Genomic DNA, 25,777 nt, shown 5'->3' with positions numbered 1-25,777 from the left:
CCTCCCCTGAAGCAGCTGCCCGTCCCAGCTGGGCCAGAAGACAAAGAGACTCCCTCCCACCCAATTCCAGCCGCTGGGTGACCCCCGGAGACCTACCTTGGGCGAGTCGGGAGGGCCAGAGGGAAGCTTGGGAGGTAGGTGCTGGGAGCAAAGTCCGAGGAGGGGCGCCTGGCCGGCTGGGAGACAGCCGCAGGGTCACTGGGGCTCCGGCCTGGGGTCCTTCCTTCGCCCTCTTCCACTTTCTTGGCCTTCCTTGCCTTGGAAAGAGCGGCCGGATCCTCCCGTCGGTTGTTGGGAGTGGCCAGCTGGACGCGCCTGGCAGCCACCTGGGAGTAGCTCCTGGGAGCAGGAAACTGCAGAGGGGCCTTCTGCTGCAGCTGCTCCAGGTACGGAGGAGAGGGCTCACCTGGCGAGGGAGGGAGGGAGGGAGGGGAGACGTCTCAGGGGCCACGAGGGGCCTGAACCCCAATTCCAACAGGGGCCGAAAGAGGCCAATAGAACCCTGGCTTCACATCTATATCTGGGTGGATGGATGGATTTATATTTATATCTATATTTATATCTATCTATATATATCTATATCTATATCTGTCTATCTTTTATGCCGTCCCTCTCCGAGGAGTCAGGGCAGCTTACAAATATAAAATAACAATATATAACATCCTGAATCCAATCAATAATCATTTAAAAAAACCCAAAACCATAAAAAGACACCCATTCCCATTCCATCCACTAACACACATAACTCATTGTCCACACGGCTGGAGTCAGAATGACCCCAAGCCTGGTGACATAAATGAGTCTTGAGACTCTTGCAGAAGGCGGGGAGGGTGGAGGGCAGTGCAAATCTCTGGGGGGAGCTGATTCGAGGGCCGGGGCCGCCACAGAGAAGGCTCTTCCCCTAGGCCCCGCCAAGCGGCATTGTCTCATTGACAGGACCTGGAGAAGGCCGACTGTGCGACTCGTCCGGCAGAATTGTCGCCCTCGGGACTCTCCTGCTCAGGGGATGCCCAGAAGAGTCGTGGCTGCTCTGCAGGGCCCACTGTGGGGCTCCACCAAGAACCGGCCGGCCTACCTTGGTGCCGGATGGGTCTTCTGCGGAGTTCCGGAGACTCAGAGCCCACAGATCTTTCCGGGACGGGAGACCCCGACTGGGCAGGAGGCCTTCTCCCGCTCGAGGGGGCCGTTGCTGGTCGCAAATCACACTGGTCCTGGGTGGAGAACAAGGGCTGCCCGTCACTGACCGCCGCCCCCTTACGTCCTTACGTCCCTGGGCCCGGGGGCTCTGTGGCTCCCTCCGTACCTGGTGGTGGAACAGGACCTCTTCCTCCAGCTGGACCCCACAGAACTCGCACGGGAGCAGAAGGCTGTCCTGCAGGCCAGGCCGGGGGGCGAAGGTCTCTCCGCTGCTGCCCACGGGACGGTGGCCGGTCAGCTCCCCCCACAGGCTGCTCAGGTATTCGGTCGGCGGGACCAGGTTGCTCCTCTTGCTGAAGGAGGCCACGGCACTGGCCGGGTTGCAGCCCGTCTGTCGTGGGCAGAAACATAGAAACATGGAAGTCTGACGGCAGAAAAAGACCTCATGGTCCATCTCGTCTGCCCTGATACTATTTCCTGTATTTTGTCTCAGGGTGGATCTATGTTTACCCCAGGCAGGTTTACATTCAGTCCCTGTGGATTTACCAACCACGTCTGCTGGAAGTTTGTTCCAAGCATCTACTCCTCTTTCTGTCTATTTTCTCATGTTGCTTCTGATCTTTCCCCCAAAGGACCTCAGATTGTGTCCCCTTCTTCTTGGGTTCACTTTCCTATTAAAAACACTTAAGCCCCCCTGGACCTCATTTAACCCTCTAACAGAAGAAAAAGTAGCAAAGGGATCTTTTCAAACTGCGGACAAAGAGAGGAGGCAACGAGTGAGGGCAAAGATGAACGGGGGGGGGGGGGTGTTTGCCTTCACAGCCCCTCTTCCCCTCCTCTGCCTTGGCCTGCTTCCCCCGACCCCCAGCCCCGGAAAACAGGGCAGCCCACCTGGTGAAGGATCAGGTCTCCCTCGGGGTACAGCTCCTCGCAGAATTCACAAGGCAGCAGGGTCTCCGCTGCAGGACAAGAGAGACATAGTCACACAACTCAAGACTTGGGCTACAACCAACCGCCTGCCCCCTCCTCCTCCATCACTCTCCCCACAGGCTCACACACACAACGGCCCCACCAATCACCATGAACCCCCCAAGAGCTCTTCAGTGAACCCAGAAGAAGAAAGAGACCCACCCCGGAGCAACTTAGGAGTAGGGCGTGCCCATTCCTGCCCCTCCAATCCCCCGCGAATCCCGACATACTTTTGGGCCTGTTCAGATTGTTGTCCGCTACCAGCAAATCCTGAGAGGGGTCCCGGGAGTTCTTTGCCCTGCCCCAGTGGTCAGCGGGTCCCGTCTGGGGGGCAGAGACGTTCTTCCAGAGTTCTCTGTGGAGCTCGGACACACTGCTGGGTTGGCCAAAGCGATGTTCGTGCTGCAAGCTGAGCGCCAACAGGTAGTCCAGGTTGGGGTCTGACTCTCTGTCCCCAGGCAGCGGGGGGGTCTTTTCCAGGTAGCCTTGAGGGGAGAAACACCGTGAGAAGCCCACCTGCCGCCTTTCACTCCATCACTGCTGGGCGGCAACACCCGCACAAAGATTATTATTTGTTATTATTATTTATTGGATTTGTGTGCTTTGTGGCTTTCAAAGGCTCCGAAGTGTTGTGATTCCGTCTGAGGCCCCTCAGGGAACGGCTGATCCTCTGCCGGCTTCCTGCTCAGAGGGGGAGGATGAGGAACAGGAGGTGCAGGCAGACGGGGAGGAGGAATCTCAGGCTGAGGGAGAGGGATGACAGCCAGAGTCCCCCGAGAGGGAGCTCTCCCCAGCAAGCAGCCTGGATTCCTTAGAGGAAAATGCACAAGCAATAATCGATCTCCGGCAGAGAAGAGCAACACAATGAAGGGGACAATTAGCCAGGTACTTTCAGCACTAAAGAGGCAACAGCTGGGTTTGGGTGTGGTGCTCTCTGGAAAGGCTGGAAAGGCAGACCCACCCTTCCTGGCTTGTGGAGTATTATCTTTGGGAGTCCTGGGACCTGGCTGTGATCTTTGGCGTCTTGGAATTCTGGTTTGTGACTTTGAATACTGAAACCTTGGGGGGAAAGACGTGGGTCTTATTCTCTACAGTGGTGGGTGTGCCAGCAAGAAGTCTGCTGTATTGTCTGGCCGTCAGGACTCTGCTGTGAAGCCTCATAGCCTGTCTGTTGGGAAGAACAGGTTTTTCTCTGTGTTTGTTTTTTAAACTATAAAGTGCCTTTGCTTTTACCAGCGTGTCTGGCTGCTTTTTCCAGTTGGTGTTGAAGTCTGGGGGCACCCAGACAGAACACGAAGGGAGAGACGCCCCACTTCATTAGCTCAAGAGTCCTCAGCCTGAGTCTTGTATGGGCAGCTCTGCGTTAGACAAAACTTCAGAAGAGAAGGATTTAAGGGTGGTGATTTCTGACAGACTCCAAATGGGTGAACAGTGCGGTCAGGGGGTAGGGAAAGCGAGTAGAAGGCTTGGCTGCATAGCTAGAGGTATCACAAGCAGGAAGAGGGAGATTGTGATCCCACTATATAGAATGCTGGTGAGACCGCATTTGGAATAATACTGTGTCCAGTTCTGGAGACCTCACCTACAAAAAGATATTGAGAAAATTGAGCGGGTCCAAAGACGGGCTACAAGAATGGTGGAAGGTCTTAAGCATAAAACGTATCAGGAAAGACTTAATGAACTCAATCTGTATAGTCTGGAGGACAGAAGGGAAAAGGGGGGACACGATCGAAACATTTAAATATGTTAAAGGGTTAAATAAGGTCCAGGAGGGAAGTGTTTTTAATAGGAAAGTGAACACAAGAACAAGGGGACACAATCTGAAGTTAGTTGGGGGAAAGATCAGAAGCAACATGAGAAAATATTATTTGACTGAAAAAGTAGTAGATGCTTGGAACAAACTCCCAGCAGCCATGGTTAGCCAATCCACAGTCACTGAATTTAAACGTGCCTGGGATAAACACAGATCCATCCTAGAGGAAAATACAGGAAATAGTATAAGGGCAAACGAGATGGACCAGGAGGTCTTTTTCTGCCATCAATCTTCCATGTTTCTATGTAAGAGGCCCATTTATGTGAGTGGCATAAGGGCACTAAAGGGGGGGGGGGTTCCTTCTGCCCTGGGGGCCTTTACCTCGGCTGCGATCTGGCTGGGAGGGGTTTCGGTTCCTCCATCCGGATTCCCTGGGCGGCTGATCCCCCGAGACCCAACTGTGCAGCTGCCTCTCCAGGAACCTGTTGCCCCTGAGGGACGGCTCTCCGGTAGAATCCGGCAGCAGGACGTTGCTGATGGTCTGGACGTTCCGCCAAGGGGCCCCGGGGTTGAAAGGGGGCTTCGCCTGGCCGCCCGGCTCTCCACCCCCGGCCTTCTTCCCACAGTCGATGGGGTGCATTTTCAGTTCACGCAGCATGACGTTACGGTTGCATCGGCCGCACCGCTCGGTCCGGGCGCCACAGTAATCTTCGTGGTCTTGGAGCTTGCAGAAGGCCAGCTCGATGTCACAGTGCTGACACACCACCGGCCGCAAGGGACACTCGAAAGCCTGCGGGGGGAAGGCAGAGATGGCCCCTGGGCTGGGGGTACAACGCTCTATGCGCCCCCCCTCCGTCTCTTATCTTCCCCCCCCCAGAGTATCTCGGTGGACAAAATCCGGCCAAGGATCAGCTTACTCACTCTATGGTCCTCTAGGAGCCCTCTGTCCATTCTCATGCTGCATTTACAGACAATCTAGGGTTGGAAAGAAGCGCAAATCAGGGCCTGGCCCAGAGAGGATGGGGGGCGCACGGGAGGAGGGGGAGGCCAGCTGGTCACCTGGGCGTGCTCTTGCTCCTGGTGGGCCCTCATTTCCGCTTTGGGGAAGGACTCCTTGCAGAGGGGGCAGACCCCGATGTTCCGGCTGCAGTGAATCTCGTGGATGGTGAAGTTTGCCACAGGGATCTCTTTCCGGCTGTAAGAAGCACAGGGCACATTGCAAGGCCACACTCTTTGTGTGTTTTTTTCTTTTTTAAGAGTATTGGGACAAACAGAAACTCTTACAAAACCTAGTCACCCTTTTTTAAAAAAAAAAGAAACCCAACTTCCTTCTGCTATCCAGAAAAGCACACACACACACACACAGAGAGAGAGAGAGAGAGAGAGAGAGAGAGAGAGAGAGAGAGAGAGAGAGAGAGAGAGAGAGAGAGAGAGAGAGAGAGAGAGAGCAGAGCCCCTCAATTCCCAGCCCTTACCAATTGTTGCACAGTTGAGTTTCACTTTCATGTTCTGCCACTGCAGCCATCTCGCTGCTCTTCCGGGAACCTGTGTGTATATATTTGTATATATAAATAAATGATTCATTTTCCCCTGGACGTTTCGGCTCCCCCTCAAGAGATTCTGCCCTTGACCAGCCCCTTCCCTGCCCCCTTCCTGCCCCCTTCGGGAGAGTCTGGCATCAGGGCCACCTACTGAATCCGAGGCTCGGTGGCGAAGGGGCCCGTTTACAGGGCGGCAAGCCTCGGCGCTGCCTCCAGTCTGCCCTCCCACCAGGGCCCAGGAGGGAAGGGTTCAAGGCGAGGCCCTTTCCCGCCACCTCTGCCCTGCCCCTACCCATTGTCTGCAGGTTCTAGAACCCAGCCAGGCCTTCGGGCCCGGGACGAGGGTGGCCCTGCTGCCCAACTGCCCAGGAACAGGCGGGGGGGCTGCCCCCCATCGCCCCCTTGCTTCCTTCCCCCTTAGGGCCTGGGGTGGGGGTGGGGGGTTGGCAGGCGTTAAAGGTCCATCTCTGCAGAGAGAAACCGGGGCTACTCACCCAGAGGGTCTTGAGGGGGAAACACAAGGGCTTCTCTCTCCCGAGATCCTTTCACAAAGGCTGCTGGGCTCCGGTCAATGGAACTGCGGGACGGAAAGGGGAATCGGGCGCTGTTTAGTCGGCCCTCGGTTCCAACAAGGCTCCGGCGGTGGGGAAAGCGGCCTCCCTTCCCTCCCCCGCGCCAGCCCCCCCTCCCGGCCAGAGGGGCAGGAAGGCCGAACTCCCGAGCCCCCCCCACCGCCGCTCACCCACCGGCCTCGCCTCGCTCTCTCCCTCTGCCAGCCGTGACTCTGCCTCTGCCCCGTCCCCGCCCTCCGCCTCTCGATTGGCCGCCGTTGAGGCCCGCCTCGCTCCCACTGGCCGGATTGGCGGCTCGCCCGCCTCCTGCCCCGCCCCCTTCTCCTAGGTCACCGGCCCTCCGCGCAAGACGTCACGCGGGCAGGCCACGCCCCGCAGTGCCCCCCTCCCCCAGCTAGCCAGGCCAAGGGCCAGCCGGGGAAGCCCCCCCACACACACCCAGGGGCTTCCCGAGGGCTCCGCTGCAGAGACTCCCGAACGGCCGGAAAAGAAGACCCAACAGCAGAAATAATGGGCTGGCTCGGGGGTAGGCCAAGTGGGCTCTTCTATGATTGGCTCAGGAATTCTGGGAGTTGAAGTCCACAAGTCATAGAAGAGCCCACTCGGCCCTCCCTTGCTGGCTGGTAGTCCTAAATCGTGGGCCGCCTGTATTTCTCCAGCCTGGCAGTTGAAAGAGGGCTGGACTCCAACTCCCAGAATTCCTAACCAGATGCAGCTCCCATCACCCCCTGCTTTGTCTTCCTTTTCAGTGGCCCTCTGGAGCTGACCCACAGACCCCCCTTCCGCCTCACTGCAGCCCAGCCCCACCAAGACACCCCAGGTGCCCAGGCACTGAAGGGCTACCCATTTTTTTACCACCCCACTGTGGGTGTGGCTTATGCAGGACGCCCCGCATTCATCTTTCAAGGTCTTTCAAGGTACAGATTGGGGGCTCTGGGGCGGAGCTCCATTTTCACCACCCCTCTGCGTCCCCCCCAATCCGGGCAGCGGGCCCCAACTTCCCCTCCTCCCAACAGGCTGCAAGGTTCCCGGGGAAGGCAGTCATTCAACTATGCCTAGCAGCTGACACAAGACCCTCCATTCATAAATCGGTGACGTGTGTTGGCAAATACGCATCTATCGCCCAATTCCCTTTCGGGGCAAGCGGACAGGACGCCAACGGTCAGAAGCAGGTGGACGCAGAGGAAAGCGGAGGCTGCGCTAACCATTCGCCTCCTAGGGGGCCCAGATCCATCGCTTGCAGAGCAGAGCTCAAGAGAGGGGTGAGAACTGGGCTGCCACTCTGCCCCAGGGCCACCTGGTTTCACTGTCGTGAGCATAGTTCCCTCTAAGCTGAGCAGTGAGCAATCGCTCACTTCAAAATCATCATCAACTCAGAGTTTCCCAAACCTGCCCAGAAGCCGAGAGGTAAAGAGTGAGAGGGAAGGAGAGAGAGAGGAAGAGAGGAAGAGAGAGAAACAGGTAGAAAAAAGAGAGGAAGGAAAAGAGAAAAAGAATGGGAGTAAGGAAGAGAGAAAGAAAATCAAAATCTAGTTTGAAACTAGCTCAACTATTTAAGTGGCATTTTGATATTGATAGAGTTGCTCTATGATGAGCTCACTGTTATAGACACACAGGACAGTGTTTTATTTTGAAATTCTCTGAGGCAAAACAGGGTGGGTTTATTTATTATTTCTGTGCCGCCCAGTCCTGAAGGGACTGCCGCTCAGACACTATACTTTTCCGCCCACCCCCCCAAAAAAAATTAGAGGGAACACTGGTCGTGAGGGCTGTTGCACCTGGCAGAGGTGTGGCTGAGGCTCCCCTCCCCTTCGGTCTCCCTCTCCCTAAAAGAGCCTCCCGCGTCGTCATCACGCTCAGCCCTGCCATTTCGGGAGAGCAGAGCAAACAAGGCGCCTCCACAGCTCATGTGCTGAAAATAAGCCTCATTCAGGCTGTGAGTCACGGAGGGAGGGTTTCAGGGGAGGCCCAAATAAAGAACCCCATAGTGCACTCGTCCGTATCTAGGAGACTATATATGAACCACCGGCAGAATCCGTGTCCTGACATCAACACATTAGCAGTTCTGACTCCTCAACCATCCATCCCTGTGACCTGGCAGGAAGGGAGGGAGTGCCCACCTGCCCTTCCAGGGTGATGGAGACATGACAACACAGAACCCAAAGCAGAGATGCAGCGATTCAGAAAAAGGATCAATGACAGATCACAAAGGATTCTTGAAAACAAGGAAAGAAGCTTCTTCTGTCTTTTGGACCAGCAAGACCAGGGGAAAGCGCGAACGCAGTCCCCCACTACCACAAATTATGCAGTCGAGTTTCCCGCATTTGGGGAAATCGCAGGGGTCAGCACACCCGGAGTGCAATGGATGAGCCTCACCCTGGGAAAACCACCTTCATGATCATGGTGTCTCCCCTGCCAGGTAAGTATGAGTTGGGGGTGCACGGATGCCTCCGGGCCCCTCCTCGCCTCTGCCCCCAACCTCACGGTGACTTTGCCCAAAGATGTCCAGCCAGCTCCACGAGGCTCAGAAGAGACCCTGCCTCTCCCCAATTTGCTAGCACAGAAGGTTGGGGTGCTTTGCGAGCTCGGATTTGCACCCCGTTTTTGATCCCACAATGCCTTTGCACGCAGTCATTTGCATGTCTATCTGGTCTTTTCGCAATCGTCACACCTCTGGCGTGCAAGCAGGCTTCCTATTGGTGCAGCAGGAAGGGAGGGAGGGGCCACCGAAGTCTCTCCATGTGCTCTGTTAAGGCTGAGATTGACCCGATTCTTTATCATTGAACAAGACTTTACTTCAACAATTGTCACTTTTCGTGTCTTTTATTATTAATCTTTGCATCAACACAACATTGTGCACAATCATTTTCTTCTTTGCCATCTATAAAAAGAAACTGCTAGTATTGGGGATTTTCTTGATTTTCTGTTTGTTTGTTTTTTTAAAGTTCAGACTGAACGTAACAAAGTATTTTATGAGAATGTTTGCAAATCTTTTAATTATAATTTAGTAATAATTTATTAGACTTGTATGCCGCCCCTCTCCGAAAACATAAAGGAATAAAGACTCCTATTTATTTTCTCATATTTTTCTATCTGCTGACCATTTATGCAATCCAAGGATTCCTGAGGCCCGAATTTAGAGAGATGGGCTCCTTCACCAATTCTTTAGCAAAAACACGTCAATTGCAAACCAGACAGGTATTGCTGGCAAGGAATGAATGATGCTCTGTCACAAAAGATCCAAAACACAACAAATTATAACTACAACTTCTCTGTCTTTTGTACCAGCAAGACCAGGGGAAAGCGCGAACGCAGTCCCCCACTACCACAAATTATGCAGTCGAGTTTCCCGCATTTGGGGAAATCGCAGGGGTCAGCACACCCGGAGTGCAATGGATGAGCCTCACCCTGGGAAAACCACCTTCGTGATCATGGTGTCTCCCCTGCCAGGTAAGTATGAGTTGGGGGGGCACGGATGCCTCCTGGCCCCTCCTCGCCTCTGCCCCCAACCTCACGGTGACTTTGCCCAAAGATGTCCAGCCAGCTCCACGAGGCTCAGAAGAGACCCTGCCTCTCCCCAGGTTGCTAGCACGGAAGGTTGGGGTACTTTGCGAGCTTGGATTTGCACCCTGTTTTTGATCCCACAATGCACTTGCACGCAGTCATTTGCATGTGTGCTTGCGTCACTCAGGCACAATTAAAAAGGGGTGGGTGGGGGCGTCACTGGGATTCTTCCCCTTTGTAGCCTGCAGAGACTCTGGTCTGCCTTCCGCCTGGCTGCATCAACATTAGCAACTGGGCGCATGGTCCTTATTGGTCACATGGGGACCTGATCACTCTTAAAACTATACATTCCTTTGGGCTATTGTGCTTTCTCACAGAGGCAACAAGCCTAGCCATAGATGTCTGCACAGGGTTGGTTACTGAAGGAGGAAAATGAACTGGAACAAAGCAGAAATTTCTCTTTGGCCTTCAAAGAACTTTCAGAGACTCAACCTTCAACCCGTTCTTGTTCAGAGGCTACAACAGAAGTCCCCCCAAAAAAGACGCAGCTCCATTTATCAGGCGAATAGAATTTCTGTTGTCCAAAATGTTCAGAAACAGCACACACACACCTTCCCTCCCTTTTCACACACTTTCATACGATTCATCTCTAGCTAAAAACATTAAGAGTCCTGGTCGTGCAATTTATCTTTCAATATTTATGCCGCTTGGCCTCTCGAATTCTCACCCAGCTACGCCAGGGAGGAATAAAGCATCAGAACAAACCCAAGTCCAAAGGACTGAAAAAGAACAGAAGACAGAAGAGGCATCGCTTTCGTCTCCCCCACCGTAATCTCTTCATGGAAGACGCTAAAAAGAGTCTCTGCATTTATTGTTTCACTTCCCAACTAAGCATCCATTTAAATCTGCCACTTTCAACTCCCAGGAGACGTCCTGTTGGACAAGGATAACGGATCAAAAATCAGCAAACAGTGGAAAACATTTTTTTGTGCTGAAATAACAAAAGAAACAACATGCACAGGAAACCAAGTTCTCTTTTCTGTCTTTTGGACCAGCAAGACCAGGGGAAAGCGCGAACGCAGTCCCCCACTACCACAAATTATGCAGTCGAGTTTCCCGCATTTGGGGAAATCGCAGGGGTCAGCACACCCGGAGTGCAATGGATGAGCCTCACCCTGGGAAAACCACCTTCGTGATCATGGTGTCTCCCCTGCCAGGTAAGTATGAGTTGGGGGGGCACGGATGCCTCCTGGCCCCTCCTCGCCTCTGCCCCCAAACCCACGGTGACTTTGCCCAAAGATGTCCAGACAGTTCCACGAGGCTCAGAAGAGACCCTGCCTCTCCCCAATTTGCTAGCACAGAAGGTTGGGGTGCTTTGCGAGCTCAGGTTTGCACCCCGTTTTTGATCCCACAATGCCTTTGCACGCAATCATTTGCATGTCCATCTGGTCCTTTTGCAATCGTCACACCTCTGGCGTGCAAGCAGGCTTCCTATTGGTGCCGCAGGAAGGGAGGGAGGGGCCACCGAAATCTCTTCCTGTGCTCGGATGCTGCAGAGAATGTTCTGCGCTTCCCCTTCCTCCCACTGGAAGAGAATTGGCTGCACAAATCACAAGTTAAACAAATGTCACTGTTCAGGTATTTTATTTCTACTCGCTGCTCAATGAACATTTGAATCAACACAATCGTTTGCTTATTTGGCTTCTTGTTGAAGAAAGAGGGAACTGTTGCTGTTGACAACTTCCTATTGTCAGATAGCTGGTTTTTCGGTCATTTTCAGCTGCAGACTGAATGTGTCAACATGTATTTGGTGAGAATTTATGCACAACTTCTCACTGTTACTTTTTTCCCCTTCAATTTTCGCATTTTCCTTGTTGCTGACAATTTATGGAAAGATTCCTGAGGCATGAAATTACAGAGGCTGGCTCTTCCATAAATCTTTAGGAAAACTAGGCAGATGGTTATGATGTTCATCCACTGTGTTCAAAGAGGACCTTGACATCCAACAGGTGAATGTCCCCAGTGTGTCCGCAGGCACGAAATGTTCTGCCATGTGTTGGGCAGAAATGGGTGGGCACCATGGTCACAGCATTTGCAGCTCTGGCTTTGCGGAGTGCTCGCTTCTCTTCCGCTCTGATGGGTCTCCTGTCTCAGATCTCTGGCAGCCTTGGTGGATCCACATGCGCCGTGTGGGTCAATCTTGCGCCAGGGCTTCCCAGGAGGTGGTGCCGACATCGAGGGACTGGAAGGAGGCCTTCAATGTGTCTTTGCATCGCTTCCTTTGTCCCCCATGCGCTCGCTTTCCTTTAGACAGCGGCTGACTGAGTTTGTTGACATGCACCGCCATCCTTATCGACTTCCACCGAGAGGGCATCTGATCCTGGGGCCTTGCCACTGGACCGCTGGCTGATGGCCTGTAGGGTTTCAGCCTTTGACGGTGGGGAGTCCAAGTTGTGGTTGATGTCCACCTGGGGCATTCGGTCGATCGCCTCGTTGTTGATGGAAGATGGACGGTTCTTCTCAGTGATGAGAGTTGCACTACCTGAGTCCAGTCGAGGGGGGAACCCTGAGGGCTGAGATCCATACAACGATCTGAGGGCTTTGTAGAATCATTTAACATTGTTTCTATCACCAGCGCTTTGAATTTCATCTGCTTTGGTACTCAACCAGGAGTCTTGCATCTTGTGGGGCTTGCTCTGTACGATCCTGTAGGAATGTTGTTGAAGGCGTCTTTCTTAGCTGTTGACGACGGGTCGTTCTGATAAACAAGGCGAATGCGGTGGTTTTCAGCAAGGAGGGCCTGGATCTCTTCATCATTTTCGTCAAACCAGTCCTGCTGTTTCCTGGGTGAGGGCCCTAGGACTTTTAGTGCAGAGAGTGCACAATATTCTGAAGGTGTTCCCAGTCCTTCTCAGCATTTCCCTCTAATTGCAGCTCTGAGAGTTGGTTGTCAAGATCTTCTGCTAGTGAAGCTGCTGTGTTCGGGTTCCTCAGTTTACTGACATTGGTCCGTTTCATCACAGCTTTGTTTCCCTGTGGATATCTCTTTGGCTTGATGCCAAAGCTTAATTTAGAGAGGATGAGTCAGTCCAACAGTCGGCACTTGGCATGGCCTTGGCCAACCTTACACCCTGTCTGTCTTTCCTCCACAAAATGGCATAATAAGATGCCGGTGCTCGGAGCACGGGTGCCTCCAGGACGTCTTTTTGCGAGCGGGCAGGTGGAAAGTATTATTGGTGATGATCAGATCTTGAGTGCACATGTCTCCAGTAGTAATAGGCCGTTGCTGTTACATTTGCCAATTCCAATTTTTTCCAGTGACGCCATCCCAGGCAGGGTGATCGGATCCTATTCTCACATTACAATCGCCAAGTAGAATCGGCCTGTCGGTGTGCTTCACGGATGAAAGTAGGGCATTGAGATCTTCATAAAACTTGTTCTTTACTTCATCCGAGTTGTGGGTGCGCAGGCACTGATCAGTGTGGCTTGCTTTCCTCTCGGTAGTGGGAGATACAGTGTCATGAGTCGATCATTCACTCCCTGGGGAAGACTGGCAAGTTTTTATTTGAAATTGTATTATTTGACCACATGAAATGGGATCCCCTCCAGCCACAGGTAGCTGGACAGGGTTCTGTGAAGCAACAATGTTTAGGGCACTTTTTCCAACACCTTCCTCTTATGATAGAGGTGAACAGTGTGATCCTAAAGAGGTAAACACCAAATTCAGCTGTTGCTTTGATCAGCAAGAAGACGGCCATTAGACTTGAATCGCTACAGCTCTCAGTGTATCCACACGCAGACAAGAAACTGTCACCATTTTAAGCATATTTTGCAATGTAGCTCAACATCGTAGATTGCTATGATATCGCTATGATAAAAACACAACAAATTATAATTACTCTGTCTTTTGAACCAGCAAGACCAGGGGAAAGCGCGAACGCAGTCCCCCACTACCACAAATTATGCAGTCGAGTTTCCCGCATTTGGGGAAATCGCAGGGGTCAGCACACCCGGAGTGCAATGGATGAGCCTCACCCTGGGAAAACCACCTTCGTGATCATGGTGTCTCCCCTGCCAGGTAAGTATGAGTTGGGTATGCACGGATGCCTCCTGGCCCCTCCTCGCCTCTGCCCCCAAACCCATGGTGACTTTGCCCAAAGATGTCCAGACAGTTCCACAAGGCTCAGAAGAGACCCTGCCTCTCCCCAATTTGCTAGCACGGAAGGTTGGGGTGCTTTGCGAGCTCAGGTTTGCACCCCGTTTTTGATCCCACAATGCATTTGCACGCAATCATTTGCATGTCCATCTGGTCCTTTTGCAATCGTCACACCTCTGGCGTGCAAGCAGGCTTCCTATTGGTGCCGCAGGAAGGGAGGGAGGGGCCACCGAAATCTCTTCCTGTGCTCGGATGCTGCAGAGAATGTTCTGCGCTTCCCCTTCCTCCCACTGGAAGAGAATTGGCTGCACAAATCACAAGTTAAACAAATGTCACTGTTCAGGTATTTTATTTCTACTCGCTGCTCAATGAACATTTGAATCAACACAATCGTTTGCTTATTTGGCTTCTTGTTGAAGAAAGAGGGAACTGTTGCTGTTGACAACTTCCTATTGTCAGATAGCTGGTTTTTCGGTCATTTTCAGCTGCAGACTGAATGTGTCAACATGTATTTGGTGAGAATTTGTGCACAACTTCTCATTGTTACTTTTTTCCCCTTCAATTTTCGCATTTTCCTTGTTGCTGACAATTTATGTAAAGATTCTTGAGGCATGAAATTACAGAGGCTGGCTCTTCCATAAATCTTTAGAAAGACTAGGCAGATACTGCTGACACTGAAGGTAAGGAACAATCATCATTTTAAACTCTTGCCACTTTCCCATATAGCTCAAGATCATGGAATGATATTTATTTATTGGATCCAAATGCTGCCCCTCTGAAGATTTCGTGATATTGCTATCACAAAACACAATAAACAACAAATTATAACTACAACCTCTCTGTCTTTTGTACCAGCAAGACCAGGGGAAAGCGCGAACGCAGTCCCCCACTACCACAAATTATGCAGTCGAGTTTCCCGCATTTGGGGAAATCGCAAGAGTCAGCACACCCGGAGTGCAATGGATGAGCCTCACCCTGGGAAAACCACCTTCGTGATCATGGTGTCTCCCCTGCCAGGTAAGTATGAGTTGGGGGGGCACGGATGCCTCCGGGCCCCTCCTCGCCTCTGCCCCCAAACCCACGGTGACTATAGCTCAGCACCTTCCAGTCCTCTGGAACAGACAAATCATAATGTAGTCACAGAACAAACTTGCTGGTTGGGATCTAAGAAGGAAATCCATTTTCTTCCCCCATCCTCCTCCTCTTCCTCCTCCTCTCCAGTTTGCTACCACAATGCTATGCTGCAGCTAATCTGCATATATACCTGCCCACTTTAGCCTTGCTTTGTCTACTGTCTGAATTGCCAGGCAGCAGGAACAACATCTTGTATCCTTTACTTTTTAACCTTGTGAATGCGTTTTTAAAGGTTTGGGTGGAAAAGATGACTTGCCTGCATATTTTAGGGCTGTTTTATATTTTGGTGAAAAATTTCCTGATGTATCAGAAGCTCCAGTCCACATGATGCCATCTTACTTAGAATTATACTACTGGTGTTTTCACCAGACCCTCAGATTAACCCATCTCCTCTGAAACCTTTGGAGACAAGACAAGATCTCAACCCTGTTTCTCAACCTTGGTCGCTTTAAACTGCACAAACTTTAATTCCCAGAGTTTACGGCTGAGAAACATTGAGCATCTAAATTATTAAATTCATATGGCCATTTTACTGGGCTGCCAGATCATCTTACCTGTCTCTTGCACAGGAGAAATCTTAAGCTTGGGCTTTACCGAGATGCACTGAGGAAACTGAAACAGATTCTGAAAATGGAAAAGCAAACTCAAATTAGTGTTATCTTTCAATTCCTAACTAGTAGCAAGCTTAATTCGGTATTTCTGTAATTTTTTTCCCACCCAAACAACATTGAAAGAAAACAAAGCAAATAAAATAAAATAAGTGGATGGATGTCATTTGCAGGAGATGTATAAAAAGAAACTGCCTGTGCAAATGTCAAAAGTGATCCAAAAAAAGGTCATTTTGCTTGCCAGATTTATCCTACTAAAAGATTTGTCTCTCACTGTTGTGACCTGGGATCAAGAAAGATGTGAGCATGAGGGGCCAGACTCACAATACCCCAAAAGCAGGATCTCCTCATACAGGGTTTGTGTTCATCATACAACATGAAACACTAGCATGTTCATCCACCCTACAGAAATCTGAAGGGCCATGCCACATCTCTGAATATTCTGCTGAATTTGGTTGTCAAAAAATACCACTTTGGAAGTATTGATCAGGGCAAGCTTATTTCTCATCAGAAGTTTTCACAGAGTTGGGATTTATTCAGATTTCCTGCCCAGGATTGGACTATTTATTCATCTGTCACATTTAAACTCCACCTTACCCCACTACCACATCCACATGGGGGAATTGATGGCTTTCATAAACATTTATTTATTTATTTACTTACTTACTGTTATTTTATTTATTTATTTATTTATTTATTTATTTATTTATTTATTTATTTATTTATTTATTTATTTATTTATTTATTTATTTATTTAAACTATGTTCAGTGAAGATCACCAACTCTTAAATTTGGGTGTGAGGAATTCAACTTAACTGTTATTAAAGTAAGAGCAATGTTTATAAATAAACATTAGAAACATAGAAACAGTCTTCTATATTTCTAATGTTTATTTATAAACATTGCTCTTACTTTAATAACAGTTAAGTTGAATTCCTCACACCCAAATTTAAGAGTTCACTGAACATATTTGAAGAGTTATAATATTATAATATTCAAGAGTTGAAGGGATAACTCATCAGACCCAAATTTAAAGAGTTGTTGATCTTAATTGATCACAGTTGAACAGTTATAATATTATAATGTTGTAAGCCACCCTGAGTCTAAGGAGAAGAGTGACATACAAATTGAATAAATAATAAATAAATAATACTCAAGAATCGAGGGAACATCACCACCACCCAAAAAAAACCCATCCACATTGCGGAATTGATGGGATTCCATAAACATTGTTCCTACTTTAATAATACCGGTAGTTAAATTGAATTCCTCACACCCAAATTTAAGAGTTGGTGATCTTCACTGAACACAGTTGAAGAGTTATAATATTATAATTATCAAAGAATTGAGGGGACAACCCCCTCCCAAAACATCCACATTGGGGAATTGATGGGCTTTCATAAATATCACTCTTAATAGTTAAGACTAGTGGAAGTTGAATTCCTCATAGCCAAATTTAAGAGTTGGTGCTCTTCATTCAACATAGTTGAAGAGTTATAATTATAATTATAAATATAAGAGTTATATTATAATACTCCAAGAGTTGAGGGGACAACCCTCACTCCCAAACATCCACACTGGGGAATTGATGGCTTTCATAAATATCGCTCTTACTTTAATAATATTAAAAAACGTTACAGGAATCAAAGCTGAAGGGACACCCCCTCACAGATTTAAGAGATTTAAGAGTCGGGGGAGGGGGGCTTCAACGACCCACAGCTGGGGGGATTTCTTCCCCCTATCCACCACCACCCCGGTTCCCGCCAAAGACTCCGACTGAGGCACCGGCGCCTGTAAGGCCGCGGCGGCCCTCACGGAAAGCCTGAGGGGGCGACTACGCGAGGCCGGCGAGCGGAGGCCCACCTCGCGGGGCCGTTGTGCCGGGCCTCGCCTCGCCTGGCGCGCCGCCTCCCGCCCGCCCTCGGCCCGCCCCGCCAGGCGTCCGCGGGGGAGAGGGAGAGGGAGCAGAGGCGGCCGGGCAGGCAGGCAGGCGAGCGGGCAGGCCCGGTGGCGGCGGCGGCGGCAGCGGCTGCGCGCTGCGGTTCTGCGCTCTCATCATGGCGGCAGCGGCGGCGGCGGGTGTGCGGGGCCATGTGCAGGACCCGAACGACCGGCGCCTGCGGCCCATCTACGGTAGGCCCCGCGCGCGCTTCCCGCCTTTTCCGTCACGAGCCCCGCCGGGCCTGCTTGGAGGGAGGGAAAGGGGGGAAGGCCGGGCCCCCATGGCCGCCTCCGCGGGATCTCCGTGGGCCGCGCCTGAAGCCGGGACCCTTCCCGGCCGGGACCCCGGTATTTTTGGTGCTTTTCCTGAGGAGGCTTTTCCTGAGGGAGAGGACCCCATGGTTGGGGGTGGAAGGTGCGCTCTGAGGGGATGTCGGGGTGCCATCGAAAGGGGGCCCCTCCATCCCTCGTGCTGAGGGGACCCCCTTTTAGGCTTTGTTTTGCACAAGGAGGGATGGAGAGGCCTTTAAGGGGCTTTTGGGAGCAATCTTCCCGTCAGTGGTCTTAAATTGAGGGTTAGAAAGACCCTTTAATTTGGGGTGAGAGGGAGAGGACCCCTCCCCTTTTCCCCGCACAGGTCCCCAGTATCTTTATTGGGAAAGCTTTTGGGTGGAGGGGGGAACGTGGAAAGCTTCATAATAAAGTTTTACTTGATGTAATCATAACACAACTATATTCTGTGAGCCCCCCCCTCCCCCAGTCTTCGGAGAGGGGCGCCAAACAAATAATAATAATAATAAAAATAATAAAAAATAACAACAACCCACCCACCAAAAAAGAAGGGAGGTTTGAATGCTATCCTATATTTATAACTACTCTATCCAAGCCTTTGGGAAGCAGACCCCCCCCCCCTTTTGTGATGGACCCCATGTCCTCATAAAACAAAGTTTTTCATATAGTTGCCAGGGGTGCAAAGGATTCTTCTCCTGGGCTCTCTTTTCTGAGCCCAGGCTATCAAAAGTGCTGATTTTAGTTCTTATTAATATGTAGTACTGTATGCTTAAATGTACTTTTGCTTTTCCACAGTTCTGGATTGGGTCTCCAAAGAATGTGGTTTATTGTAATTTTTCAGCCATCTATGATTTAGAAAGAAGGAGTTCTAATACTATTGTAAAATGTTTGGCTTCCCTTTTTTATAGGCATGTTTATTTGCATACACACAGACACACCCGTCCCACGTTTTTCAGGGGTGGATGACCAAGGACAGAGTTGTTGGAGTTGTGAGGGGAAAAGGCACCATCAAGAAATTACCTGGAGGGCTGGTACAGGATTCCTAAAAGAATGGGAATAGGGACCTCTTGAACTTATTAAATCTATGAATCAGGAGGGAAGTGTTTTTAATAGGAAAGTGGACACAAGAACAAGGGGGCACAATCTGAGGTCAGTTGGGGGAAAGATCAGAAGCAACACGAGGAAATATTATTTGACTGAGCGTAGTAGATGATTGGAACAAACTTCCAGCAGGCATGGTTGATCAATCCACAGTCACTGTATTTAAAGGTGCCTGGGATGAACATAGATCCATCCTGAGATAAAAATACAGGAAATAGTATTAGGGCAGACTAGATGGACCAGGAGGTCTTTTTGTGTCCTCAATCTTCTAGGTTTCTATGTTTCTAAACCTGCAGAAACAGGAATTGGTATGAAGTTTAGCTTCTTGCAAGGACTTCCTCTTTGGTGGTGAGAACCTGCACCGGAGCCCAGGTTGTTGAATAGCTTTAATACTTAACTTTAAAACTTAGGTGGTGAACTTCCGATGAAGAAGTAAAAACAAGGTGAAAAATATATATTTAAAATGTATTTGTTTTGGTCCCCAAAAAAACAGAAGAGTGAAAAACAATTCATGCTGTGTAGAAGGCAGGTAGGTTGGTGCCTGGTTCTCCTAGGTGGTTTTTCAAAAGACTTTTAAAGACTGACCTATAAATGCAAGATTTCTGATATATTGATCGGGATAGTTTGATGTTTGAGCTGTTTGTTCAACATGCCTCCTGAAGGCCTCTTTCCTACAAGCGTGACAACCAAGTATTAATTATTATTTTGCTTTAGGTCATGTATATCACTCGCACTACCTGACTCTATTGCATCATATTTCACTTCTGTTGTATGAGCCTCTGTTGCCACTTCTCCCAATAAGCCGAAAGCTCCTGAGGAATGGTTTCTTTCATTCAGAGGCAGCAATCGGGTTAATTTGTCTCTTCCCCTGGCTTCAAGTAAATGGCTTTCGCTGCTTAAGAAAATGGCTTTGTACAGTATTGCATAATGCCACTTTTCTATCTTTGTATTGACTAAAAATGGACAGGGTGATTTACGATTTTGCATAGATCAATGAATGAGACAAACGGTAGTATTGGTAGGAGAGCCACAAAAAAGAGAAAGCTCGGCCTAAAACAAAACCTGTCAGTTTAAAAAGAGGCCAGTTAGTTGGGAGAGGTAAGAAACATTACTTTGGGGCAGATCTGAGATTTGTTCTGATAATGCAAACTTTACAAGATACATCTTTAGAGGCCCAGTTATCCTGGCTGGTTCTGCATTTCTCCTGAAAGTCAACAACAGCATTTTTATTATTATTATTATTTATTGGATTTGTATCCCGCCCCTCTCCGTAGACTCAGGTTTTCAGGGTTTGGTCTGTACTTGGTTCTTTTCGCAAGAATTAGGTCAGAACTGCTTAATGTTACTTTTGACAAAACTGCCTGTGCCTCCTGAAAATAATTTTTGAGCAGTCAATCTCAATAGAAAGTAGGTTTCTCAACCATTTTTTAAAATGCGTAACATTATATGTACATATCAGATATGTTTCTAAATTGGAGATATAAATTGGAGAGCACTACAGTCTTAAACAAATTCTGTATTGAAAGACAATGCTAAAAGCAATTTAATATTCGTTTGAATAGTATTTCAAAACAGTATAGAAATAGCACTTTTTTAGCCCTCTCTAAGGGTGATATAAGCACACTATATAAGCACTTAGCCCTCTCTAAGAGGTTTACAGCATATTGCCCCCAACCATCTGGGTACTCATTTTACCCACCTTGGAAGGATGAATTAACCTTGAGCCGGTGAGATTTGAACTGCAGCTAGCAGTCAGTTGAAGTAGCCTGCAGTACTGTACTCTTAAGTAATGCATCACCTCAGCTCTTCATATTTACACAAATATAAACTACATTTACAATTAATGTAACATCCAGGCAAGTTCTGATTTTATCTCATTTAATACCTTTAATGAGAGCTAAGCGTCTTTCCCTTGGCATTAGTTTGCTTTTTGTTTTAATTTATGGTGTATTAAACAGAAGCTTCATTAAACTTTGTTAACTTTTTCAAATCCACCCTTAATATTCAAGGAGTTGAATTAACAGTTTTGAAGTAATTTGTTGTGACTGATTCTGGCGTCTTTTTAATTCTCTGCTCCTTTCATATGGTGGCAAAATATCCACCAAGTCTCCTTATTAAAAACCTCTTTGCATCTATCATAAATGGAATTCATGTTGTTTATGCTTCATGCGAGGTCATGAAAAAGGCTGTTTGGTTCCTCTTTCCAGCAAGATTGGTTAGGCCATAGGAGCTTCTCCCAGGGGATTGATGAGAAGTTACCAATAAAGGAGAAAACAACCATGCTCAACAGAGCATCAAGGACCCCTCAGAATTAGGAGTTCTGGCTGGTTTCTCTTTCAGCAATTCAGATTGGAAGCTGGAGACCAAACACCTTCCAACTTTGGCTTGTGAAAGAATGAGTTAGATTTAAGGATGTTGAACCTCATGTTAAGCAGCCAGCAAGAATCACCAAAGATCAGGAAGCCACTAGTTTCCCACCAGAAACCAAGAGCTATCCTGTCCTCTCTTCTGATCCAAAGGAGAAAACTTCTCCTTGGGGAATAAGCTGTTCTCAGAAGGATGCCCTACTGATGTATTGGATGGAGCCCGTTCCGGTTACTTTACTCATTACAACAGGGATGGGAATTGTAGTCCAGCTCACCTGGAAACCCTGCCATGGTGGGTGGGGGGAGCAGATTCTCAACTTTATAGTTTATTTATTTATTTATTTATTCATTTTGTCCAATACATAATATACATCGAAGAGAATAGATATGTGGTAATATATATAAAGAAAAGGAAAGAAGAAAAGATATAAAAGTATAGGATATCATATATGAAAGGAAGAAAAGATAAATGAGATCAGGAGAGACTCTCCCTCCCATCTACTTCTCTTCTTTTTACTTTCTATCGTTATATATATTACTTAATGTCTATTCTCTTCCATATGTATTGTATATTGGACAAAGAATAAATAAATAAATAAATAAAAACAATTGGACAGGGGACGGAAGGCACACTGGTGCACTTATGCACGCCCCTTACTGACCTCTTAGGAACTTGGAGAGGTCAATCGTGGATAGTCTAAGGGAAAAATGTTGGGGGTTAGGGGTTGACACTACTGAGTCAGGTAATGAGTTAATAGTCTGTAGTAATTCTCTCTCCCTTCTTTTCTTTAGATTATCTCGATAACGGCAATAATAAAATGGCAATCCAGCAAGCAGACAAACTGTTAAAAAAACACAGAGATCTTCACTGTGCTAAGGTAAGCCCACTGCTAGTTTATTTTGTTGTCTTTGTCTTAAATCTTGACTAAGCAAGGGCCAGAGTCTGTTTTCTGTCTGTTAGCCTCCCTAGGAAGGGCTGGGCTGGGCCGCACAACCAGAGTTGCAGGCTTTGAAGCTAAGCTTTGAAGTCTTCCTTTGTGGGGCAGTTCCCCTCCCCACACAATGTTGCCTTTGGTGTTCCTGGTTTCCCCCCTGTCTGGCGAGATGACCTTTGCCAGGTTTGACCCTAAGCTCCTGTTTGTCCACCTCAGCTTGGCTTAGCATCCTAAGGTAAACCTGAATTGGTGTTCAACTTCTGAGATTTAACGTTTGACCCACCCAACCATTTCTTTGTCGATCATTCTCGGAATGGGATTTTTCATGACCGTCCTTCTTACTGACAGCTGCTTCTCCAAATATTCTTTGCTCTGCGTGCAGGTTTTGAAAGCTATTGGCTTGCAAAGAACTGGGAGACAAGATGAAGCATTTACTTTGGCCCAAGAAGTAGCCGCCCTTGAACCCACGGATGACAATTCCTTGCAGGCGTTGACAATCCTCTATCGAGAAATGCATCGGCGTAAGTTTCCCAGCTATAATAATAATAATAATAATAATAATAATATTATTATTATTATTATTATTATTATTATTATTATTTATTAGAATTGTATGCCACCCCTCTCCGAAGACTCGAAGCTATCCTTCTTCTCCCTTTGGGGTTTTCATTTTAATTTTAAAGAAACCCGTCTCTCCTTCCTTCTCATCAGCCCTTCTTCAGTATATTGAAGGAAGACTCATCTCAAAAATGACTCCAGATCCTGTTTTGCCGAGATTTTAGTTATAGCTCTTAATGCAAGGAAATTTTTATTTTTCATTCTTGCTGACATTTATTATGGTTGGGTGGGGTGAGGGGCGGCGGGCAGAAACAATTTCTGAATAAATGGGTTGTTGTTGTTTTGCTCGCTAGTGGCAGGATTTCCTAGTATTGATCATAATGCCAAACTTCTAGGCCAAGGAACCATTTTCATACACCTCCCATTTTTCAGCACCGAAACATTTTTGGGAGATTAAAGTGTGGGTTAAACCTGATCCCTCAAACTGTCGGCTGAGAGTAGGTATTGCAGTGCTCTGCGGAGGGTGTGTGGGGGTTGGGGTCCTGGTGCCATCCCAAAGAAGGAACGAGCTCAAGGCACATTTTAAGAAAACGAACGGTGCCGAGTCTTTCAGTCCTGCCCCGATGAGGAAAGGGCTCTTCACCTGCCTAATTTTTAACGCTTAGAATATTTGCTTTCAGCCGAGCTGGTCACAAAACTCTACGAGGCAGCGGTGAAGAAAGTTCCCAGCAGTGAGGAATATCACTCTCATCTCTTCATGGCTTACGCAAGAGTCGGAGAATATAAGAAGATGCAGCAGGTATTTGACAGCACTGCAGGCATGTTTCTCTCTCAGGGAAGGAACAGGCTACCCTCCTCCCAGGAGACCCCTGCAGATCTTCACAAGTCACCAATGAAATGCAAAATTTTGCCTCATTTAGCTGGAGGCATTGCTCCTGAGCAGACTTTCTTCTTTGGAAGGAAATTGATATGAAATCAAGGAGTGTCGGGTTACGGCAGAGTTTTGATGGCTGTTTCCTGTTCCCTCTTAAAGCAAATACCCAAAGTGGCAATTAGGGCCAAGCCAGAGAAGACAGAAGAGGGTGGTGGCCACTCCTGCCCATCTAGGTTAACAGAAGGGAGCCTCCATCATCCCTTCCCTTCCTGTCGGCAAACAATTTGAAATTGTGTGAAGACACACCTTAGATATCACTATTGGCTAGGATATTATAGACCAGAGGTTGGTTTTCTGCAAAGTTCTCTTGACAAATCTTAGAAACATAGAAGACTGACGGCAGAAAAAGACCTCTTAGTCCATCTAGTCTGCCCTGATACTATTTCCTGTATTTTATCTCAGGATGGATACATGTTTATCCCAGGCATGTTTACATTCAGTGACTGTGGATTGACCAACCACGTCTGCTGGAAGTTTGTTCCAAGCATCTACTACTCTTTCAGTGAAATAATATTTCCTCACGTTGCTTTTGATCTTTCCCCCAACTAACTTCAGATTGTGTCCCCTTGTTCTTGTGTTCACTTTCCTATTAAAAACACTTCCCTCCTGAACCTTATTTAACCCTTTAACATATTTAAATCTTGATTTGCATTTTCTTCTTTTCCAGGCTGGAATGGCCCTTTACAAGATTGTCCCTAAAAACCCGTACTATTTTTGGTCCGTGATGAGTTTAATAATGCAGGTAAGTACCACATTTCAGAGGAGAGTAAATTGCCTTTGGAATTGGTTGCCTTTCCCATTAAAATGTGCGAAAATGCTAAGTAGATGTTAGAGAGGTTAAATATGTTGCAAGCCCTAAATTCTCATTTAAATCATACGTAAGCAGAGGTGGTGAGTTCTGCCTGTAGCCTGTTGGGAGGTGAAGAAAGGGGAAAAAGAAGCTGTTTGTTGTGTTTTTCTCTCTCACTTCCATCGAACGTCTGAATTCTGGAATTGGTGCTTGAGAGTCAAATTTTAGCTGAGGAGCTACAAGGAAACTTGAATCCTTCGTGAAAGGAATGAAGCCTGATAACTGACTGTCACTTGAAGCAATCAGGACAGCTGAATGGCTTATTTCTTTTTTACAAAGTTGTAAAAATATTGTACTTGTGTGACGCCGGCATCCGTGGATCTATCTGGTGCCTGTCACTGCTCTTTTGAAATAATGAGCATAAAACTGCAGCCAGTTGGTTGGAGTGTTTCACCCGCCTTAATCTTTTGGGGTTGGGCCTGTGGTGAATTGGAAAGGAGGGTGTCATTCCCCTCGCCTGCTTTGGCTCCTCTAGAGAAAAACTATAGAAACCGACAGTGTTATGTTAGCCGGACTGGCGGGCTGGTTCTCTATATGGCAGTTCTATGTGTTTTTTTCTTGCAGTCAATATCTGCGCAGGATGAAAAGCTCTCAAAAACCATGTTTTTACCCCTAGCTGAAAGGATGGTAGAAAAAATGGTGAAAGAAGATAAAATTGAAGCAGAAGCAGAAGTAAGACTTTCCCCCAACTCTTTTGAAGCTCAGCATCAGTTGCAATGAAATGAATTTATGATAGAACTGATTCGTCCAAGAAGCATCTGTCCCCTTCTTAGAGGGTGGCAGGTGGCTCTCTCTTCCCTCTTCCCTTATCTCTTCCTCTTGCTATCTGCTGCTTCTAGGTGGAACTTTACTATATGATCCTAGAACGCTTGGAAAAATACCAAGAAGCTCTGGATGTGGTGAGAGGAAAATTGGGAGGTAAAATTTTCCAGGGCCTTTCTTAAAGAGATGTAATCTGTTGTTGCCTAAATTTGCAAAGCTCTATGCTTTTATCACGGCCTCATCTGCAAACGTGCGTTTGTGGAGATATTTTGCAACATAAGGTGGTTTTGAAATGAAACTCCAGAAAACTTTCCCTGGCTCCCTGCAGTCCACTTCATCCTGGATGAAAAGGGATTTTGTTTCTGAAATAGTCATGTGTCCTTAGTGTGAATTTTCATTTTGTGTGTATTATATTTAGACAAGTTAACCAGTGCGCTCCAGAGCAGAGAAAATAAGTGCATGGAGATGTACCGTAAGCTGGGCAAATGGCCAGAGAGCAACGCGCTCTCCAGGAAACTGCTGCTTAAAAAGTAAGAAGGAGATGGAGGCGGGGCCTCTGGGACCTCACCTCGGGTGGCCCCTTTGCATCATTTGGGTTGCCCTGATGTTTCCCAGGCTAGTAAAAACATTAGATGGTCCCCATGATGAATCTTTCCTTTTTGTTC

The 25,777-nt window shown here is 48.1% G+C and overlaps 2 protein-coding genes and 5 non-coding genes across 12 annotated transcripts in view; 1 reads left to right on the top strand and 6 right to left on the bottom strand.

Moving 5' to 3' along the window:
• The window catches only part of TRAFD1 (TRAF-type zinc finger domain containing 1), a 17,312-nt gene extending 2,466 nt beyond the window's left edge, over positions 1-14,846 (bottom strand). The window contains exons 1-11 of one of the 3 annotated variants that reach the window (XM_070763321.1): positions 14,787-14,846; positions 5,895-5,977; positions 5,335-5,404; positions 4,919-5,054; positions 4,781-4,834; positions 4,241-4,649; positions 2,337-2,591; positions 2,029-2,096; positions 1,304-1,528; positions 1,076-1,211; positions 97-406 (exon numbers count right to left, since the gene is read on the bottom strand). In XM_070763321.1, coding sequence (XP_070619422.1) covers positions 97-406; positions 1,076-1,211; positions 1,304-1,528; positions 2,029-2,096; positions 2,337-2,591; positions 4,241-4,649; positions 4,781-4,834; positions 4,919-5,054; positions 5,335-5,384 — 1,643 coding nt within the window. In that variant the 5' untranslated portion in view covers positions 5,385-5,404; positions 5,895-5,977; positions 14,787-14,846. Of the gene's footprint in view, positions 1-96; positions 407-1,075; positions 1,212-1,303; positions 1,529-2,028; positions 2,097-2,336; positions 2,592-4,240; positions 4,650-4,780; positions 4,835-4,918; positions 5,055-5,334; positions 5,405-5,894; positions 5,978-6,142; positions 6,292-14,786 lie in introns of those variants that run through there. The other 2 variants (XM_070763320.1, XM_070763322.1) reach the window with 2 other exon arrangements.
• On the bottom strand, positions 8,236-8,399 carry LOC139173629 (U1 spliceosomal RNA). Its single transcript, XR_011560063.1, has one exon. It is a non-coding gene; the product is annotated as a U1 spliceosomal RNA (small nuclear RNA).
• LOC139173633 (U1 spliceosomal RNA) lies at positions 9,267-9,430 on the bottom strand. The gene has a single exon (XR_011560068.1). It is a non-coding gene; the product is annotated as a U1 spliceosomal RNA (small nuclear RNA).
• Positions 10,538-10,701, bottom strand: LOC139173631 (U1 spliceosomal RNA). Its single transcript, XR_011560066.1, has one exon. It is a non-coding gene; the product is annotated as a U1 spliceosomal RNA (small nuclear RNA).
• Positions 13,399-13,562, bottom strand: LOC139173630 (U1 spliceosomal RNA). The gene has a single exon (XR_011560064.1). It is a non-coding gene; the product is annotated as a U1 spliceosomal RNA (small nuclear RNA).
• Positions 14,233-25,777, top strand: part of NAA25 (N-alpha-acetyltransferase 25, NatB auxiliary subunit) — a 26,155-nt gene continuing 14,610 nt past the window's right edge. Inside the window, exons 1-9 of one of the 4 annotated variants that reach the window (XM_070763316.1) lie at positions 14,233-14,312; positions 14,488-14,649; positions 21,866-21,951; positions 22,391-22,529; positions 23,247-23,365; positions 24,168-24,242; positions 24,915-25,022; positions 25,190-25,268; positions 25,531-25,642. In XM_070763316.1, coding sequence (XP_070619417.1) covers positions 14,592-14,649; positions 21,866-21,951; positions 22,391-22,529; positions 23,247-23,365; positions 24,168-24,242; positions 24,915-25,022; positions 25,190-25,268; positions 25,531-25,642 — 776 coding nt within the window. In that variant the 5' untranslated portion in view covers positions 14,233-14,312; positions 14,488-14,591. Of the gene's footprint in view, positions 14,313-14,487; positions 14,650-17,321; positions 17,664-21,865; positions 21,952-22,390; positions 22,530-23,246; positions 23,366-24,167; positions 24,243-24,914; positions 25,023-25,189; positions 25,269-25,530; positions 25,643-25,777 lie in introns of those variants that run through there. The other 3 variants (XM_070763318.1, XM_070763315.1, XM_070763317.1) reach the window with 3 other exon arrangements.
• Positions 14,494-14,657, bottom strand: LOC139173635 (U1 spliceosomal RNA). The gene has a single exon (XR_011560070.1). It is a non-coding gene; the product is annotated as a U1 spliceosomal RNA (small nuclear RNA).

The sequence above is a fragment of the Erythrolamprus reginae genome, chromosome 10 (genome assembly GCF_031021105.1).
Source record: "Erythrolamprus reginae isolate rEryReg1 chromosome 10, rEryReg1.hap1, whole genome shotgun sequence".
Taxonomy (NCBI): domain Eukaryota; kingdom Metazoa; phylum Chordata; class Lepidosauria; order Squamata; family Dipsadidae; genus Erythrolamprus; species Erythrolamprus reginae.
Note: the sequence above shows the minus strand (reverse complement) of the source record. Positions and strands in the feature narration are given on the sequence as shown.